We start from the raw sequence: 21,499 nt of genomic DNA, 5'->3' as shown, positions 1-21,499 counted from the left end.
GTTTCCACTCTGGTGATGTATTGCAGGCTGCTTGTTGTAAAAAAAGTTTTGAATCCTTAGGACTTTGACAGCTTGATAGTTAAATCCTTCTTAGGATTCCAAACGGAATTGTTGTTTGAAACCAAGCTGCTACCTAGGCATACTACTGTAATTCTGCTTTACAATTTTGAACATTCATAGTTTAGTAAATAAATGATGCCCAGTTTTCTTTCAGATCATTGGAAGGATGTACAGTATTTCCTATTTATGTAATTCAGCTTAGAAGGTTTCTAGTTGACATAGTAAATATTGGAACATATTTAGAGCCATCTGGAGAGGGGATTTTCAGGAACCGGAATTTATTTAATGAGGGCTAAAAACATCTGGAAAGGACAAACTTGTGTCCACTCATAAAGGACTTCCTATGACCTCAAGCAATCCTGAACTATATTTCCCAGGGCTAAAGCTACTGAAAAGTGCTGTGCACATTCTAGAACACGTTGCAGCAAGAGGCGTTCTTGCATGTCCTAGTTTGGGAAAGCACTGACTAGGGACCACCCCACAGGCCTTCCAAATCAAGATGGCAAATTTATTTTACAATCAATTCAAAGACAAGTAAAAATGCGTATCCAGTTCCTGCAACATTTACTGAAGCAAGAACAAAGGTTTGGGTTTTTTTTCCTAGATTAAAGAATATTGGGACCATATGTCATGAAATGCAGGATAAATTTATAGAATATGTCCATCTCAAAATGTTAGTAATGAGTACCAAGCAAAAGCCATAAATAGTACTTTGGTTCCCACTAAATTCCATTACATCACAAATGCAATGCCTGATAAAAAAGAATAATAATACAATATATATATATATTCAATTGCAGGTCTCCTTGTATCCACCCAGTGAGTCATTAGTGGAAGACTGAGGAAATGCAGGGTTTTATAAATTAAGAGTTTTAACATGCAGTATTGTTCACCCTTCAGTACAGTTGTCTTGAAAGCTCATCTTGAAAGGACTTTTTCTTCACCATCTACAAAATGAGGTTAAACAAAAATCTGAACCACCTGTGTTCTGATTTGACCCAGATAAAGCATAGAAGGTGGCAAACTGAAACTTAGCTAGATAGTTCTACATGATTTCTAGTTAGGAAGTACAAGCCTGAGCCCAGACTTTCCAAGCTAAAGCTTTACACCCTAGCAGGACTTCTGCAAGGTTTTCTTCTTTCTAATGCTCACAACTGTCTTGAGTAAATTTGTTCCTACTTTTCTCATTGCTTATACATTGAACCCCCAAGGTACTGCATGCAAAACTGCACACTCTGCAGAACTGGAAGGTATGTGAATGTGGAGTAATGCATTTTACAGGATTTCTTTCGACCCCTAGAAAACTCCCTTTGTTAATTGCTTCAAAATAGACTCTGATGCTTTTTGACTTCTGCCTTCTCTTTTAAGTGTCTACATTATTTGGATTTTTTGAACAATCTTTGACTATTAAAACTACTTATGAATTTATGAAAGTTGTGGTGATCACTAACATCCTACTACAGCTGCTGCAATTCCATCTTCCTGTAAATTCTGCTGCACCTTGACACACAGACCAGAAGCTTGGCCAACAGCACCAGGCATACTGCATCTTTAAACACTTTAAGAAGTTAATTTCATCATAAGCAATTAAAATAACTGGCCTGTTTTAAAAATGTGTGGTAAAGTAATTTGGTTCAAAAAAATTATTTGCAGAAGAGTCCATTTCCTTTTTATGGTGTAATCTCCTTCAATAAGCTTAAAATTTGCATCAAATCTCCAGAAAAACTGATCCACTAAACCAACAGTAGTTAGAATGCAGCTCTTGAAAGTTTTAATGTTCAACATTTGAGTCTAATCTGAGATGATAATAAATTTTAATTAGAATGCAGAAGAACTGCAGACAACATTGTTCACATCAGCACGTTACATAAATAATTTTAAAAGTGTCCTGTTCTAATGGGGCAAACACCACTTGTAGCAGCCACTGGTAAGTAGTGTCACTTTACGTTATAAAGTATGTGGCTTCATCCATCAAATGTCTTTTACTTACACAACACACTGTGTTACAACTGAACACCAGCATTTAAGTTTCATACCTCGTATAAAAACCTGACTTCCTCATGCTCCTTCTCCAGACTACACTGACATCTGCTGGGGAACTGCTGCCAACCTCAGAATCCACACCCTTGAGACTATATTCAGCATTTTTCAATTCAGCAGTGAACTGATTGAATTCATTGCCTGATTATGCCATGTATCTGCTGTATAGTTTGACTTCTGAAAAAAACACCATATTTTTTGAGGAAAGATCTAACAATCCATAAATTATCAGAGAAGATACGATGTTCCAGTTGTAATGATCTACCTTTTCTTTAAAATGTATTATCTAGTGTGACCATGAAAAGAAGCAGAGGAAGAACATACAAAACAGCATTGTCCCTCATTCCTAGGAATAAAACAAGGTGGTAGGCCTTAGATATAAAACATTCCAAGAAGAACAGCACTTAGGTTCATTGTTAATGTAAGGTAGATAAAGAAACCCCAAACCCTTAAAACCTCTTCAGTTCCTCAATTTATTGCTCCTAAGCAGGGGCAGATTTCATACAGCAGTTCCAAGGAAGACACCAGCTTCTTGATATGTATTCATTAGAACAGAAAGACTAGGAAAATATTCCAGTGGTTACATGACATCCAAACCCACTTTCAGTTCTGAAGAACATTTCAGCAAAATAAGCAGCTCTAATAGTTAAACAAAAAGTTATACACATAGTCTGGTACAAAAAGGACTGCAAAACTCAACTTTCATGCTAGAAGTTAACACTGAGGACTTTTTTCAACTCCTACTGGAATCCAATGCAAACTTCTATCAGGTTTAACAGGGATAAAATAAAGCCTCAAGATTTTTAAAACTATGGAATCCAGACATGTAAAATTGCAAGTATAATGTGAAACACTTCCTTTATGCACTGATGGCATAAAACCAACTATTGAACTATTGATATTTCTATTTCTCCTAAATAGGTGAGACTGTGAATAACAAAATCTGGAATTTTGCAAAGAAAGTTTCACTGTGGAGGACTATTGTGCACAGACAGACCATAGTCCCACTTTGATAAAAAAATGCTATAGATAGGAACCTTTATGAGTCAGGCATACTGAGCTAGTATTGGACACATCAGGTATTGGTTGAGATTTTTTTAAGCATTTGGACAGAAAAATAGATTTTCCTACAAATGTCGGCAAGTTGCTTCAAAGACGATTAAGCTTTTCCAAGCACCTACAGCATAGCATGCAAAAGTGAAAGTTACTAAATGAAATTATTTCAGGAACAGATAATTTTCATTTAGTACCCACAATGAATAACATTGACTAAGAGGGTAGACACATTTTGAAGAAGTGCACTTTCAAATGATCTCCAGCATAAAACATTCTGAAAGAGGAACACATTTTCAGTGCTAGGACTTAAGAAGCTTTCAAAAAAATCAGGAGCACACATCCCAGGTTTTGGAAATACCACTTTATTTTCCAGTGAATATCCAACTTGTAACACTTGCATCATTGCTTATGAACCTTCAAATCGATGAAATCCTAAAACCTACAGGTCCAGTGCACAGTTAATTAGATATCTAAATCTTAATAAAAATTATCAGTGCAAAAATAAAAATTAATTCAGAATGCAGTTAAATGCATTTTGTTAGAAAGATATTTGGGCTTTGAGCACATATACATCAAATAATCTAGTAAGAGACGCCACTTCCAGTCTGTGCTCCAAACAAAACTATTCCACACCCAATTCTATAGACAAGCAAGAACTAATTTTTTTCTTTTTAAATGAGAAGTCTGAACTTAGTTACAACATTCATCACGGGTACACAAGCTGAGAAATACTACAGAAGTCACTCTCTATTCAGACAGGAGTTGTTAAAAAAAGAGGCTTTCCTATTTTTCATGTGTGGGATCCTTTTGAGACATCTAGGTTTTTTCCATTCAGAAAAGAGAATTAATAACATTCCAGTGTGCCCCGGTGCTGGCAAATCATCTTCTCAGTCCAGATGCACAATGATGATTGATGAAGCTGTTGGGCCCACGGTAGCAGGCAGAGCAGCTTGGCAGGAATTCAGTGTTATTGAAAGAAATCTCAGATACTTATTCCATCTCCTCCACTAACTTTAATCACACTATCAACATGCTGCCAGGAATGGAGCCTTGAAACCAAGCCATAAACCTACACAAGCAACCCTTGTTGGTATATTACTGCTGCAATACAGGTAAAGGGAGTAAATTCTGTTTATTTTTACCTGTTTCCATTCTACACTGGACACCAGCTAAATTATGGAAAGATATTTCCTGCACTAACGGTTAGCTTGCAGCAAATTTCATTAAGGTACTACGTCTCATTTTCCTTGGTTCATGAACTGATTGAGTTACTTCTTCAGTTACACTGCTGGAAACTGCAAGTTTGGGATAAAGGAAAGCAGTGCAGGAGCATATTTCATATACACTATAAAAATTGGTAAGAAAACAGATCAGTACTACAGGCATTTAACCACTAATCTGCTCATTTGTTATGCTGATAAAGAAACAAAAATCTTACCTCAATTGCTTCATAAAGTTCTGACAAGCTTATCCTAAGTAAACCAACAGCATGCCAAATATTTAAGGTAAAACTGTACTAGCTACAAAGCTAATACAAAGACTGATATGCTTCTCATGATCACTTTTTTGGCTTGTTTTGGCTTTGCTTAGAACAGTAAAAGAGATGCCTGAGACATTTACAGGGAGAAAAAAAAGGAACTGTTGACCAAGCTTACCTTACAATTTTTATGTTAACAAAAACCATTCAAATTGCAACTCTACTTCATAACACGGAACATTCAACCCAAAAGTTTGAATTGCAATACAATTCTGTTGAGATCTTTCACTGGTTAATCTTCAAAGTAAAATATTCCATAAGACAAGTTTATTTTCTTGAAATCTACAAGCAGAATTTAGTTTTCCCAGTAAATTCTCAGCTAACCACTGGCTGGAATCCATCAACTTACTTTTTGGGAAAGGGCTGTGGCTGCACACCAGGATAGTTGATATTACATTAGTCTCTGTTTTCTCAAATTATATGAAACTCTGCCGATGGGAGAGAACTCCAGTTTGCAACTCCCTGAGCTTGATGTAGTCACACAATTTCCAGTTCCACCTTCCAAAAAAGAAAGAAATACTGGCATTCCACCTGCCCTCAACCATAAAAGCATAGATAGGCACTTAAGTTGAAAGTATGCAAACCTTTTCCTCCTGTACCAAGCCTGTAGAGGAAATTCTCCTTTTTTCTATTAGCTTCAGCTTTCCAAAAGAACCTCAATTTAAGTCAGAAGCAACTGAGCATGGCACAAATCCAGCATTATTGAAAAAGGTCTTAAAAAGAAGCGTATTTGGCCAGTTCCTTCTCCATCTCAGAATACTGCTCTTTGAGGCGCTCCATTGCTTTTCTGTGCTCTTCATCCACCTCCGCACGTTTGTTCTGTTGTTCTTTCATGAACTCCTCCCAGTGGGCAATGCACTTCTCCTCACGAGCCATCACCTTGTCTGCCTGAAGCTGACAGGAGGAAAACAGGAAGCTTTTAACAATCATTTCCATAGTAAAACAGGGGGGTTAATGAGAGCTACATAATGTTAAAGTATCTGGAAACTAGCAAGAAAACATATGGAAAGGGGAAACTAAAAAGAAAACATTTATTTTTGTATTGCCAATCCAAAACAAGTGGTAAAATGTCTGCAATATTATTAATGTGATTGTGTTAGCGATGATGCTATTTCTTTAAAATACAATAACAGAGATATTAAATGTTTTGGAACTGGCAGCTAGTGTTTCTGCTTTAGCCAGGTAGCTCTCACTGCGATTAATGTCTTCCTTTAGAAATGAGTTATTTTTCCCCCTCATATTTTCCTACTGCTTGGCTTCTGCTAAGTCTAATTCCATTCACTATCTTATGTTGGAAAAAAAAAGTCTAGATATCTAGAAAAAAAGATCATACACACATCCAATGCACATAACAAAACACAATGTAATTCTGTGGATTGCTTGCAAGCTGTGTTGACCATCTGGCCCCTTTATATTACAAGTGTAGAAGCCAAAACAAATCTAGGCAGTTGTTCTTCCGTTCGCTCCATCTCCCAGCAAAACAGAGGATTAATCCTTTTTTTAGCCCCTCTCCTTTTCAGTATATCAACAATGACTATTTCTCATGTGTGGTATTTTTGTCAACTAATGGCACTGGGAACCCATTTATATATTCTTACACACTCTCTGCTGTTCTTCAAGATCACACAGCATGGGCTAAATACACGACTTTTTTCAGTGCAGCCTTTGATACACTTTAACAACATTATGCCAAGATCCATTTTGTTTGTACCCGATACAGTAACATCACCTGAGAAGATACACTAGTGCCCACTAACAGTTTGACTGATACACTACTTTGTATTAACAGGTTTTGAAACATTGGTGTTTCAAACACTTTTTGAGGCAATTACACATCACCTAACCAAGCCTGATGCTACATCAGGCCAAAATCTCATTATTTTTTCAGAACACATCATTTCAGAAAAGTAAGGAAAAGGTATTTCTCCTCAAGTGGCTGCACTACAATGACAACTGTTACCTTTATTTTTTAAAAAGTTACCTACATGTTACTACTCTTATTTGGAAAGTTTCAAGCCAGAAAGTTGTACTAGGCAAACATTAAGAAATGCTACGATTCCTGGATACCTATAACTACTCTTCCACTACATATTAAAAAAAAATAATACTGGAAGCATACAGCTAATAATTTTTAAAAAGAACAGTCACCATTCTTACTAAATGACCGTTCATCTTCTAAGTTATAAATTTCTTATTAAAGTTTTACTTCAAACAAACAGTAGCAGAACTGTAAGAATTTCCTACCTCTGAGTATCTACTCTAGTGTCAGACACAAGCAAACTCTGTCAGTGCTCAGACGTGTGTGTTGCCCAGTACCAGTATTCAATTGCAACTGCCCATCTTCATCAGTTGCAAAAAAGGAAAGAAAAACATGACTATCAGCTTACAACCATGAATGCACAGCCTGTTTTGCTTGATGGCCATGGAAATGTCTTTGGTTTTTCCTGAGCTAAATTATAATCAACAGCATTTTGCAAGTAAAGAGATAACACAGGATTATAATAAAGAAGTAGTAATTGGAATACATTAAACTAATTTCTTGTATAATTTTCCAGGTTTTAGATTCAAAGCACATGTATTTCAAATAAGCAAAGTGTAGCCAACTGAAAAGGTTCCAATGATTCGCATGTTCCTATAATATACCTCTTCATTAAATAACCCATCCTCAAGTGAAAAAAAACACTTCCTTTTCAACAAGCAACATATATAATATGGTCAATGTTCTCAGCTAACTAGGAAAGATTTACATTTCCATTCTGGTAGGTTGGTAGATGTTTTTTGTTCCACAGAAAATAAGCTTTTTTTATATTTAAGTTTTCCCTGTATATTACAAATGTTATAGTCTGAGCTAGGAGGAAAAATAAAGCAAAGGAAAAAAAAATAGTTTCCATATATCAGGAGATTGTAGAAGGAGTTAGCTAGATCCATTAACTTTGCAGTGAGCATTTTCTAAGTGCAGAAATCACCCCAAAAGAAGTTTTGCTGCCAGTATATAAGGTATAGAAAATTATGTTTTTAAGTTTGCTATACTTAAGGCAGCCAAACTTGCTGTGAAGCACAAGACTCTTGGATCACAAAATAAAAATTTATCCATCCATACTTTACCTTTCTTGTTTCACACTCCCTCTCTTGGAGTCTATGGATCATAGCATTGGCAGCTTGCACTGAAACAACAAATTGCAGTAGATCAGTCTGCTGTTGGAAATCAAAGAAACTCACCTGAAAGGGATTTATAAGATGCAAGGCTGTTGCAAGGTGAAGATTATATCTCACTCTGTCACTTAACTCTGCCAGAGTCAACTGCACTTGCAGAAAATGCTTTACACTTACAACTTTAACACTTATAAAAGTAAGCACGCTTATTGCAGAGTTCAACCTCTGTATGTTCTAGAAGCCAAAAGCAGGAAGACAGTGAGGTCCTCTTGTGCCCATACTCTTAGTGCTGCTGATGAGCTGGAGTGCACCACTCAGCACCTCAGCAGACATCAAAAACCACTCTCAAGTCAGTAAGTAGAAACAGGTGATTAAACTCCAACTCCTAAGTTAGTTGTGGTTTTTTTTCTTTATTTTTCCCCCATCAGCTCTGTATAGACTCCATATATACAACATCTTTATGCTGAAGTCCATCTCTTCTCTCCCAGACTAAGCCTGGGAAAACTTGTCAGTGGAAATAGGAACTGTATTGCCACACACTTCCTCCCCTCCATAACTTATTTAACACTTAATTTTAACACAGAATTAAATACACTAACTTCCCAAGCAGCAACTGGATGCAGTCCTGGACAACTAGCTCAAGCTGCTGCTGCTTGAACATAGAAGTTGGACATGACCTGCAGAGATCCCTTCCCACCTCAACTATTCTGGGATTCTATTACTGAAGATGTACTGCACAGCTGGCCATGAGAAAGTCAGGGAGCAGAATCAAAGGTTCACCCCAGTTAGATGGTATGAGGGCGCCTTATTTGCATGACTAAATTTTAAGTTTCAATGTTTTCCTGCAATCCTTTTGGTGTGTAAAGCACCATCTACCATTTACTATTCTGCAAATGCCAGATGACATATAAATAAGTTACAGGAAATTAAATGCTTATACAACATGCCACACATAAATTGTAACAAAACCCAGAGTTTCAACTGCATAAATTTCGCAGCTAAAGCTGTGTACCCAAATCTGTTTTGAAGAAGTCATCCTGCTAAATGAATAAGAAAAAAAAAAAAACAAACCACTTAAAAACTACTACAAATTTCAAACATTCTTTTAAAATCTGAGCAGTGAAGAAATATATTAATAAGGATGGAACTAAGATTAGCATGCAATTACTATTACTTTGTGACTGAATACTGATAATAATAATAATATAAAATTTCACAGCTATACAGAAGGAAGTTATGTTTTAAGTGATTTAAGGTAGACAGTATTATGCACTCCTGTGGGAAAATTAAGAAACTTGAAGTTCACATCACAGCCTGCTTCCAAACAAACCAGGAAACTGAAAATTGTCCATGGCTTTAGTCAATGTGGAGCACTATTTACAAGTGAAAAGAATGAGCTGAAACAGCTTCTACTTAAACAACAAACAACTTTAATATAATCTTAGCAAGAGCTGATTGGCTGGACTACTATGTATCAGAAAACATCCCTGTTGTTTTCCTTTTAAAGTTGTACAGAAGTGAGAACAATGCACATAAAGAATAGAAAATTACCCAAGTGTGATAATTTTTTAACAAATCATACTTTGAATCCAAACTATTTAAATTTTGATGCCTCAAAATGATGCGTCAAGAGCAGTAAGAAGCAATCTGCTTACATCTCTTGAAGGTTTCACTCAAATTGTCCTGCATTGCCTGCTCACACTTCGGAAGAACACGTTCATTTGTTTCAAAGATTGTATTTTTGAGATTTTCAAGTACTCGTAGTTCTCGGAGGCCACGTTTTTCCTGCCACAAAAATGAAAGAAAGTGAGTAGCTAGCAAGGAATTCCACTTCACAAATCAGAGATGATTTCCCAGCTGAGAAACTAATAGCTTTATCTCAAAGACTAGACCATTGTCTACTGAAGTGTTACTCTACTTATTTAACAACATAAATAAAATTGCCAAAAAGAGAGCAACGTTCCATTCTCCACATCAAATCACAAAAATCTTTTGAATGACTCCTCTGGCCCTTGTGAGAAAAGACAGTACTAACTATTTACACACCATGGGGAAAATGTCCTGTTTTGTATAGATAATTTACAGCATCTCTAAAACAACAGAGAGCAAGAGAGCTTGAAAGCATTTCATTTTTATAATTCAAAAATGAAGCTACTGAGAAATAACATAGTAGTGATTCTGCTTGCTTGATGTCTGACCTTCCACATTTAGTATGGCAGGAGGTGAAAACAATGCAAGTAAAATTGTTTTAACTGAAATAAAGCAATGAGATTGACTAAAAACTAATATAACACAGTTGACTAAAGGGGCAGCCCTTCTAGATCACTACTGATCATGATTAATTACAAGTACTCTAATTATAATCTTGTTTTATTGTCTAAATTTACAATAATCTATTTTTCTAATGCCACAGCACTATCCCCACTCTGAATTTCACCAGCATTTTACTTTAGATAAAAACTCTACATAAACAAAAAACAGTCTATCACATGAAGTGGGAGACAGGGATCACCACACCCATTTTAAAACTTCAGAAACAAAGACAAGCAAAACTCCTTAATAAAACAGACTCCAGATTTCCTGAGTGCAAATCTCCATTCCTTGCACACTAGGTGCTAATCATAAAAGATAAGACCATATCTCAAAGTTAGCAACAAGTGGAATTTTTGGGTGCTGGTGGTCCTAAGCTCACTTACAAGAAATTCTAAGTTGCAAAAATTTAAACAATCCTCTACTTTGCTATTTTCCCCCCCATGAAAGTATAAACCAGTAACTAAATTTCAATAAAAGATCTAAGAATATATTATATTTGTCTAAGAACAGAACAAGACTTCAGGCGAAATGAGACAAATACATGAATTATCAACCTAAAGATATAAGTTCTAATTTTGTCTAGGAATTTAATATTTTCCTTCCTGTGGAATGACATTTAAAACTACTGTTTTAATGTCACTCCATTTAAAATTTACTGTATCCTACAGCTTAGTTAGGGAAAGCAAGAGAAAAGAACTTCTTATGACTCTCAAGCACATATGATACAGATATGATGAGAGTTTATTTCATAGCCATATTTTGCTAAACCAGCAGAGACAAAATAGACCTGCTTGAAAAATAAGCTACAATCTAGGTTGTGGGGGGTGAGGGGGAAAGACATTTTAATGTCATTCAAATTAGGTCTGCATACTGGTATTTTGAGGTGTAGCTGCATTTTCAGTTACACTTTTAAATTCCACATTCTGTAAGAAAGAAAGTCTATATAGAAACAGCCTTTTGCTGGCATAGGATTAAAATTTTCTAAACTTTTGCTGCCATCTTGTGGAAACCAAATTATACTTTTCAGGCAAAACTGGACATAAACACTTCTACACATTCAGTACTTTAGCCTTACTTGCAGCCAATGATTTTATTACTTTGCAGAAAGTGTTCCTCTTCTCTTCCAATAGTAATAGCTTTCCCTTGTGTAATGAAAATGAAAGAAAATAAAAATACAAGTGTGCTAGCTGAATTGAGCTGAGGCATTAAGTAGCATCTCAAAAAGATGCAAACCTACACTGGCCAACAATACTTTCCTTGAACCAACCAGACTTCTCTAAGATGTTAGGACTACATTATTCTCCTCCATCAAAATTCTTGCCAGTCTTCTGCAGGAAAAAAATCCCCAAAAAATCCACATTTATTTTCAAAAGTTTTAAAAGAAAAAGACCTAAATTACTGCCTTGTTTGCTAAAGATGCAGATGTATACTACAGGTATATTATTTTGGGAAAAAAAATATCGACGTCAAGCCCTTCTGAAGACAGTTCTGTAGTTCTGTGCCTACTATTACATCTAAAAAGATACTAAAGCTGTCAAAGTTTCAGACCCTGCCAGCATCCAGTAAGATACAAATACTTACTTCAAATTCTTTAACAAAGTAACGTATTTCTCCCTGAATTACTGGTCGGTGATCCAGCAGCCTTGAATAGACTTCCCCAACATCTAGAAAATTAATGAAAGCCAGAATTTCAGTTTTTCTCTCACTCTCACACCAAGCAACACAACACAGGCAGCACACTGTTTCTCAGTGTAAGGAAGGACTATTGCTCACCAAGCTCATACAAAACCAAAAGAGCACCAGAAGAGAAATTGCAGGGTGACCTATGTATCCAGCAAACTGCCAGCTTAGATAAAACACAATGAACCAGTATTCCAGATGCCAAAGACACCTTTCTGTGAATGCTTTCCTCAGCATCCTTTGGCTCAATCCTCTTCAGTACAGCTTCCATATCTGATTGTCTGTGCTGGTAAAAGACCAGAGCTAAATGCTGCAGCTTAACAGAGATACACAGAGTAAGTATGGGAGTCTTCCGCAGCAAGACACAGGAGGAATCCTCACTACAAAGGAAAACTGTCAACATTTTCTTGTATTCTGGGGCCAGACTTGAAATTTAGTCTTGGAAACGAGTATTTACTATTTAAGATATGTGGAGAAACAGGCTCACGTCACGAAGAAAAAGGCTGCTGAACTGAAACACACTGTGAGAGCATAGCAAATGCTGTTTCAAGAAGTAGACAATGTAGTCCCAAAAAAAGACTTTCAGGTGGCACTGCCATCTAAAGGATGTGCACTCCTGCCCCAGCTGATGGACCTGCCCCGTGGCTCTGCTGCACCCACCTGTGTTTGTTCAACACCCTGAACCCCACCGCGTTCAGAATGGTACAGAACGATTATTTAGAAATTCGGGAAAGTCATGATTGCAGTAAATAATGCATGGGCTAAGCCACTCTACCCAGTCCAAACGCTTCTGAGCACGGATTAACCACGACAAAACTTGGGTGAACAACACCAAAAGCAAGAACTTCCTAGGAAACTCCATGCCCGCGGCAAGGTCCTCGGCGGCCGACTCGGCTCCCCGAGAAAATACAGAGCCACGCTGGTTTCCATGTCTGAGACGAAAGCCAGCTAAGCCTCGCAGGTGTCCGGCTTCAGACCCGGCACACGCTGAGGGCTGGAGGGCGCTGGGATCCGGAGAGCTGGCCCGGCCCTGGGGCTCCCGGGGCCCCGTGCCGCGGGGTTACACAGCGGGCTCGGCACCTCGGGGCCCACAGCGCTCCCTCCTTACCCTTTATGATGGGCTGGATCGGGGACCCGGCGGCCGGCGGGTCCCGCCTCCTGTCGGCGCCGCGGGCGGGGGACGCGGGCCCGGCCCCGCTCATGGCGCTCCGCGGGCCCCGCCGCGCTTCCGCCCGGCCCCGCCGCGCTTCCGCCCGGCCCCGCCGCGCTTCCGCCCGGCCCCGCCGCGCTTCCGCCCGGCCCCGCCGCGCTTCCGCCCGGCCCCGCCGCGCTTCCGCCCGGCCCCGCCGCGCTTCCGCCCGGCCCCGCGCCCCGAGCCCGCGGGGACGGGCGCACGGCTCCGCAGCGGGAAGGCAGCTCCTGGGAGGAGCGGCTTGAGGGAGCTGCGGGTGCAGAGCAGGCTCAGGAGAGACCTCACTGCTCCCTGCGAACGCCTGAATGGAGGCTGTACCAGCTGGGGTCGGTCTCTTCTCCCGCGTAACCAGCGACAGGACAGGAGGACATGGCCTCAAGGTGTGGCTGGTTAGACATCAGGAGGAATTTCTCCACAGAAAGGGTGATTAGACACTACAATGGGCTGCCCAGGGAGGTGGTGGAGTCACCATTCCTGGAGGTGTTTAAGGAAAGATTGGACGTGGCGCTTGGTCTGGTTGGCATGGTGGTGTTTCGTCATGGGCAGGATTCGATGATCTCAGAGGCTTTTTCCAATCTCGGATTCTCGGATTCAGTAATTACAGTAAGAGATACATTAACCCGGTTTGCTTCTAGCTGCAGCAAACGTGAATAACAACTGCTGGACACGCAAGCTACAAATAAACAAACAAAACCCAACCAAACAAAAAAGAGCAACAGTCTCTTTTTACAACTATTTAAAAAAGCAAAAATGATGTAAAATCGCTGTACATTTCTTTTAAAACAATTTCTGAGCACAAGAGAGGCTGTCAGTATGAGAAAGACATGGAGCTCCTGAAGGGGGTCCAGTGGGAAGCTACAAAATTGATTAGGGGACTGGAGCATTTCTTACAATGAAAGTCTGAGGGAACTGGGCAAGTTCAGCCCTGAGAAGAAGCATCTGAGAGGGAACCTTATCAGTGTTTATCTGAAGGGAGAGTAATAAGAGGATGGAGCCAGGCTCTTCTTGGTGGTGCCAAGCAATAGGACAAGAGGCAACGGGCAGAAACTGATGCACAGGAAATTCCACCTGAATACGAGGAAGAACTTCTTTACTGTGCAAGTGACTGAGCACTGGAACAGATTGTCCAGAGAGGTTGTGGAGTCTCCCGCCCTGGAGATACTAAAGTACCTTCTGGATGAAATCCTGTGCCAAGTGCTCTGGAATGACCCTGCTAGAGCAGGGAGGTTGGACCAGATGAGCCACTGTGGTCCCTTCCGACCTGACCCATCCTGTGGTTCTGTGAGAGCATTAAGATATTTTCAATGTACTTCCCCTCCCTTTTGGCCACTTGTAAATTACAGTATATTAACTTCTGTTTGTGACTTTTTTCTTCTTGCTACTCAATAAACTCAATAATTTCTTGAACAGGTTGATTGTATTCAGGCCATTGCATCTAAGTTTGTTTCCTCTTTTACATATTTTTTTTTTGTTTGTTTTAAATCTGCAATACATACCACACTTCTCAGTGTCACTGTATGGTTAATGAAGAATAAACTGGACCAAAAATTCTGCTGCAACTACTGCAGTCTTCAGTGTCCTGAAGGCTTCCTTCCTACCTGGAATACCAGAAAGGTGCCAGTTTAGCTGGAACAGTTACTAGTTTATTGGCAGAAAACAGAAGTAGTATGTTTGCTAGAAATTAGTTCTGCCCATGTTCTACTCTGCATAGCTTTTATAAGTGGGAGCAATTGTGTGGCTCAGGAAAAAGAGGTACCTTTTTTAAAGCTATTTGAACTGACACAAAAAAATTATTTTATTATTAAATCCTGTGCCACATCATAAAAACTTGGAAACAGCTCATGGAAATTACTATATGGGGTGGGGCTTTTTGGACATTATCTATAATCTTCTAAACTTAGGCTTAAAAATGAGTTAATTGGTTCTGTAACAATCTCCTCCAAAATCAGGCAAAATATAGCTGGAACCTGTCTAAATAATAAAATGATTCTTACATTGGGAAGTGTTCAATACTTCAACTAACATTATTCTTAAATTTAGCATAAGTATATAATGTAAAATAGTTTTTCACTCCTTCACTGTTACATAGTCTCTGAGTATTACATTAATTAAACAATAAGTAAATATAAGAATTACTTTAAAAATAGTTCCCTTCTACATTATGTATTTCCTGAAACTGATGAGCTGTTACAGCCTGTAAATTAGTATTTATATTTTTCCACTTGAATCCAAAACATGTAACCATTTGACAATCACCAGTAAATTACAGTCATGCTCATATATTAATCATATCTGAAGGATATTCCAGCTGGCTTAATCATCACTACTAATTTGGGTAGAATTGTTCAAATCTTAATTTTACCTATTCCAGCTTAGCTGCCATCCTTTCATAGCCTCTCAAGACAAGTTATTTGCCCCTCTAAGCCCTATACTCCAGCTTTTTATTTGTTAAGAAGCAAATCCTGTAGTTAAGGAGCTTTGTAACTACTGCATTTCTAGGAAAGGATTTTTACATCATGACTATTGTCAGGTTCAGAACTATGGGACTGCAACAAGATTAATTCCTGTAACAGATAGTTGCATTGGTTTATAGGACTACTGTTCTGAAACCATTCCTCCTTTGTTTGAGTAATATTGTTTTTTGCTTCTTTTTTTTTCTTTTTCTTTTTTTTTTTTAAGAATATGCTATTTGTTGTATTTATGCCTGGTTTTGTTTTTTGTTCTCTGCTTACTCTCATTGCCCAGTCAAGCTTATTCTCAAAACATACTTTAAAGAAATTAAGGAGGACTTAAAGAGGTGATGGCTATAAAAAGACAATACTTGTGGAGCCCCTAACCTGTCAGTTTGTAGAAAGTAGTCAAGTCACAAAAATATGGAAATAGCTATGGCTTGGAGCATGAAAATCAACATATGTAGTCATCATGTATTTTTTTGGAAGATAGGCTAAACAACCTCTGTCATTTTTGCCGTGCAATGGAACCCACTTTCTCTTTTAGGGATCACCCTGCCACTTCCCATTAGCATTAGCAGCACTCTGAATTGCAAAATCTTCAGATGAATGTGCCGAGTCCTGTCATTTCCCCCACAGGCTGTCTGGCGATGATAATCCACTAAAGGATTATTTCATCCAAGTGGCGGTGTCTGAGTCAAATGCCGGCAACAGGCAGGAAAGCCCAAACCTGTTGAGGCAGACATCTGCCCGGATGGGAGGAATCGGAGCGACGGCCCTTAAGAGGGCGAGGCGGGGGACATACTTTGTGCCAGCAGAATAAGTCCATGGGCTGCACCCGTGATGGGAGAGCAAGACCACGATGGTGATGGCTGGAAGTTTGCGGGCTGTGATGCCGATGCTGGCCAAAGCAGGCCCCAGGCTGCGCTCTTTGGAGGAGTGCCTTGTCACATTAGCCGGGCGGCCACTGTGTTTGATGCTCAACCTGGACAGACAGGCCTGCCAGGCAGAAACTGCTCAGGCAGATGATGCTGGGGAGGACAAAAATTATCCAGCACAAGACTGAGAAGACAGATGACACCCAGCAGGAACAGCAAGCCAAATCTGCAGAATCCACAATGCAGCTGGCTAGCCGGGGGCTACCTGCCTCTTTGAAGAGGAATAGACATCACCTACGAGCTGTCAAATTAGATCACCAGCCTGAAAATGCTGAAAGAGATTTGGTTCTTCCAACAGAGAAGGGAAAGTTTAATGGATGAAAATCTTTCTAAAGTGGCCAAGGTAGTGTGGGAGGGGAAAGGAGAATCCTTCAGATGCAGCAACAATGACAAATTAATCACCTCCCGTCTGCCTGCAGAGTGAGAGATGGGAAGTGCTGTAGTCACTACCAGCATGGAAAATAAAGGCCACGCCTGCAGGAACATGCACAGAGCAGCAACAAGTAATGCTTGTTACAAAATTGATCCCCCTTTCCAAATCTGTGATATCTTTATGTTGCCCTGGAGCTGGGCTCTGAGGTATGATACATCTCACATTCATGACATGCAGTGGTGGGATACAAAGGCCCAGTCTGAATCTGAAAACTCAGCAAAGCAAGAGGTGCATGCCTTTAATTTCTTTTGCAATAAAATTCCAAAACAAAGAAAATGTGTGTAATTGAAGTAAATTTTGATACATAAATAGAAAAAAAATATTAAGATTACCAAGTGAGTAAGCATGTGTTCAGGTGTATGGTGAATATGAAACCTGGCATTTTCATCAGGGACAGCAGAAGCATGATCCAATTATAGATGCAAAAAAGAAATACTGCTCTTAGGGGGAAAATACTAAATGTAGCAATCCATTAAGCAGCTGCATCATTGCAATTACACTTTGAAGTTAAAGACTGTGAAACACACCAAGATTAAAACAGGTGATAAGAATAAAAACTGAAAGGGGAAAAAATCAAATAGGCCTACTGATCCCTCTAAGCAAAAAAAAAAAAAAAACAAAACCGCACACACACACAAAACCAAAACCATCAAAAAAGGTAGAAAAAAATTACATACTAGGTTCTGTATATACATACAATTGTAAAATCAATTTATGGCCATACCAAGCAAATTTACTTGAAAAATCTATTCTCAACATCAACATTCATGTAGCAAACCATAAATCACCTGCAGAGATGTAAAGATGCTAGCAGATCAGAAAGAATATAAACCAGACTTCTGAATAGAAGAGCTTACACTCGATTTCTTAATGACTTTATAGTTCTATCCCTTTATTTTAATCTCTCTCAGCTAATCACTTTTAAAGTACATTGTCCTCTTCCAAATCAACATCTATGTTTTGATCATCTATTGTTTTTTTAACCAAGCAGAAAATAAAAGTAACCAAGTTCTACTGCTCTTTGATCTGTATTATTACTTGGGTGTATCTCACAGACAAAATGACTTCTAAGTCAGATTTTCATATAAAATAATTAATATAAATGAATGTTTTATTTGAATTCCAAAGTACATTTACCTTAAACCTTACTTAGAGTCTCAGCTCCCTGCAAGTAGCCCAGGATCCACATCCATACTGAAGGGTCCAGATTAATCTTCCATCAGCTATAATTGAAATTAACATGAGTGTATTTGTGTGAGAATGAAACAAAGTGAAGTTGTAGAATTATTTTATCAAGATACTCCAAAGCTGTAACACCTATTGGGAAGTCTAAGGTGTACCTCAAAAAGAATCAGCTCCCAATTTTTACGCCTATGTGCTTCCAAAGATTCAGCCAGTAGCATGAAATTCCTGAGAGAAGGTCTACTTCAGTTTACAAGTATTTTGAAGAGGGATGGATAGGCTATAGAGAAGGAATACAAGATGAAAAATATTAAAAATATGTGAAAATATCACCTCTTACTGTGTTTGCTAGGAGATTTCATTGGTAAAAAAAGAATCTTGGGAAATTCAGTAGGTGCAAACCTATTCACAGCAAGTACTCACTGTGGGTGGGGTGAAGAAAGGTAACAAAACTGGCTGGATTGGACTCTTTCAAGCTTGAACCAGAAGTAATACTTTCTAACTCATTTTCTGTGTGAAACACTGGGATGCCAGCCTGGAAGGTAAATCACTCATGACCAGGAACACAACAGAAAGCATGTTACACATTTAAGCTATCATAAATAAGTTCTTTAGTTTTGCTGCTCAAAACCCTTCACTTTGGTTCCATTTGAATGGACAGATCTTACTCCCCAGGTCTAAACAGGAACTATTTTTTTTTTTTTGTTCAGTGTAATCTTTCCAACTTTCTCATTCCTGCTCAATTTTTTCTAATCCCATATTAAACCCAGAATTTTCTATAAATCACTGTTGCCCAGTTACAAGTCTCAGAGTAAGAAACACCCCCAGAGACTTCAGAAGTCAAACTGAACTCACTTAAAAGTGAAGTTACACACACAAAGACAACTAAAAATCATCAGCACGTTTCTAACATATCTCATGCAATACTTGAACACCTGTTTCAACCTGGTTGGTCTACAAGCAGTCATCTTGGCATCAAGGGGAAAAAGACAAAGTGCTGTATGTAGGATTTCACTGAACACTTACAATTACCATATTTATTTCACTGTTGAATTCTTCTGTTGCTGAAAGGTTGTCATGCAGCATTTTCTCACCATATGGCAACACACTCAAGTCCCAGGGGCACATACTTATAAGACCATAACATGTCAGGGCCCTTGAATAAATTAGAACAATTATGCAAAATAATAATACTGCAATGATGAGATACATTAACAAATGAAAGTGGTGCTGTTCCTGAAATGCTGTGAAAATAAATTCCACATATCACTGTGGTCATCATCATCATCAAAATGCAAAGCAACGAAAGTAAAACATCACAGTGCCCTTCAGCAACTGGAGTTTTAAGCACGGAGAACGGGGTTGCAAGGGAGCAAAGTCTCTTTTACTAATGTTCAGTGAAAGTAAAATAAAATTTTACAGAAAGAGGAAGTAGCTTTAAAAGCAGCTCAACATTCACCCACGCAAACCCTTTACACAGACCATCAATGTTAATTTGAGAGCTCCTGCTACATATCTCATATTTTAAAATTATGAAGCATACTTGTAAAAAATGTACCTCATACAGTCTGAGACCAACTCAGATAGAATGGTGTAATTTTTAGGAAGTTTTCTTACAGATTTATTTGTCCTTGATCAAAAGGTATTAGATAGAAAGGGGGAGAGGCAAGAACAATCAATACCATCTGGTTTTCCCAGTCATCTCTCTAAAGGCAAAGTCTCAATTCATCCTTCTTTGCTTTTAACCCTCTATCCCCTAAAGTTTCTCCAAGAAGGGGAAAGAAAATTGAATTATGCTCAAGTTACTATATGATAATAATCAAATGCCTTTTAGATAGTAGGGAGTTAAATATTACTAATCCACTTCTAAACATTTCATCCTTCCACTAGATGAATTTTTTTTTAACATTTTGGCAGCAAGTAGCACTTTTGTTCTACACCAGAGAAAATAAAACTGGCACAAGAGGCTAGGGGATACACTAGCAGTAGCATGTAGCCAACCTGAGAAATCCCAATACTTGCAAACAGCAGCTGTTTGGGATTTAAAAAAATATGACATTTTGTAGTATCATCTCTACAACAACCTAACTAAAAAGATATCAGTATTGTTCTCAGCAACATTTAGCTCTGTCTCAATTTCATTGTTCTCAGCCGTAATGTAAGCTATTTTCACGGATGAAGGCTTGCACGTTTGCTTTAAAGAACTTAAAAAAATTTCACTTGCAAAAGCATAGTTAAAAACAATAAATCAATAAGACTGAACGTGAAAGTTCCCTAAACCCTGACCAAATGCACTGATGATTCACACCCATGCTCCCCCTTCTGAAACAGAAAATGGTTCATTATAGCAGAATTTAGTACAAATGCAGGTATTTTTATAAGTCTTACCATCACTTGCTCCCACACGTGAGGGAAAAAGCAAACTCACTTGAATACAGACTATTAGGTAACAAATGTTTGAATAAATTGGATATTAACAGTACAAGTTATAACAGTAAACACCTGAAGCGCTCAGGCAGTTGAATATGAAAAGCTTTGAAAATGAAGTTTCTAATGTACATTTGTACAGATGTCAAGATTTCAGAGAGGTCTTTGTAAGTAGCTAAGGTGAGAGCTTTTAACAGCAAGGAATGAGAGTAGCTAGAAGTGGAGAATTAAGTCCCCAAGAAAATCTGAGAAATTTCTGCACATTTTGCAATTAAAGTAACCTGTACATCTTCAGTAAAAGAATTAAGAATTAAATTATGTATATCTACAGAAAACACCTATTAGAGCCTGGAATTGCCCAAGTTATGCTTATCCATCCAAGTTTCTTCTGTCCATTATGTGTCAGGATATATTTTAATTACCTCATCTCATTATCTACTTTTATTTTTTTAAGGCCTTTTAACATTCAAAATGCTCAAACATCTATCCAAGATAGCTTTTTTTAACATTTACTGGGTGAGAGTCTTCTAAGTAGCACATAAAAGAATGTACAAATGAAGTTGTCGGCTAAGCACTGCTGAAGAAACCAACACAGAAGTTAATTTATCAATTAAAATATCAAAGTATTTTTGTATTTCTTTTGTATCTTAAAATAAATTTTATCTGAATTGTGCAGAAGGTAATTAACCAATTCAAGTTAGCACTTTTATACTTACTACAGATAAAAACCAGAGGACCACCTTCTACAGTAAAATGACCCATCCAAATATGTGACTCAACAACAGTGCAGTTCGTTTTAAAGCCCATTTTAAACAAGGGTAATGAACTTGACAGAGCAGCAAATTATCTTAAGTTTTGATTGGTTTTGTTGGGGGGTGGAAAAAGTGCATTTGCACTTGTGTAAAAAATGAAGTGAGGCACATGCAAAATCTTTAAGAACACTAACTTTGCTACCCAGTTTTGAAAGGAAATACTTTTACTATCAAAACAGTACACCACAAAATGAAGCAGGAAGTGAACTAACCTTTTAAAATATTC

General features: G+C 38.2%; 1 protein-coding gene across 1 annotated transcript; it reads right to left on the bottom strand.

Annotated features, from left to right (window-relative positions):
- Positions 1 to 3,502: 3,502 nt before the first annotated feature.
- Positions 3,503 to 13,056, bottom strand: BLOC1S5 (biogenesis of lysosomal organelles complex 1 subunit 5). The gene is made up of 5 exons (XM_021534547.2): positions 12,948 to 13,056; positions 11,741 to 11,823; positions 9,502 to 9,631; positions 7,799 to 7,857; positions 3,503 to 5,587 (listed from the first exon to the last, which is right to left on the bottom strand). The coding sequence occupies exons 1-5, from the start codon at positions 13,039 to 13,041 to the stop codon at positions 5,408 to 5,410; spliced, it is 546 nt and encodes a 181-aa protein (XP_021390222.2). The 5' UTR covers positions 13,042 to 13,056; the 3' UTR covers positions 3,503 to 5,407.
- Between the last annotated feature and the right edge of the window lie 8,443 nt (positions 13,057 to 21,499).

The sequence above is a fragment of the Lonchura striata genome, chromosome 1 (genome assembly GCF_046129695.1).
Source record: "Lonchura striata isolate bLonStr1 chromosome 1, bLonStr1.mat, whole genome shotgun sequence".
Taxonomy (NCBI): domain Eukaryota; kingdom Metazoa; phylum Chordata; class Aves; order Passeriformes; family Estrildidae; genus Lonchura; species Lonchura striata.
The sequence above is the reverse complement of the archived record's forward strand: the minus strand, read 5'-3'. Positions and strand labels throughout refer to the sequence as shown.

What these genes read in the sequence shown, in the direction of transcription:
- BLOC1S5 (XM_021534547.2), bottom strand. Translation starts at nt 13,041, where the DNA reads ATGAGCGGGGCCGGGCCCGCGTCCCCCGCCCGCGGCGCCGACAGGAGG. An exon ending in ACTTTGTTAAAGAATTTGAA is followed by an intron (nt 9,632 to 11,740) that starts GTAAGTATTTGT and finishes TTTTTGTGGCAG; the next exon opens with GAAAAACGTGGCCTCCGAGA. An exon ending in GAGTGAAACCTTCAAGAGAT is followed by an intron (nt 7,858 to 9,501) that starts GTAAGCAGATTG and finishes TTGTTGTTTCAG; the next exon opens with TGCAAGCTGCCAATGCTATG.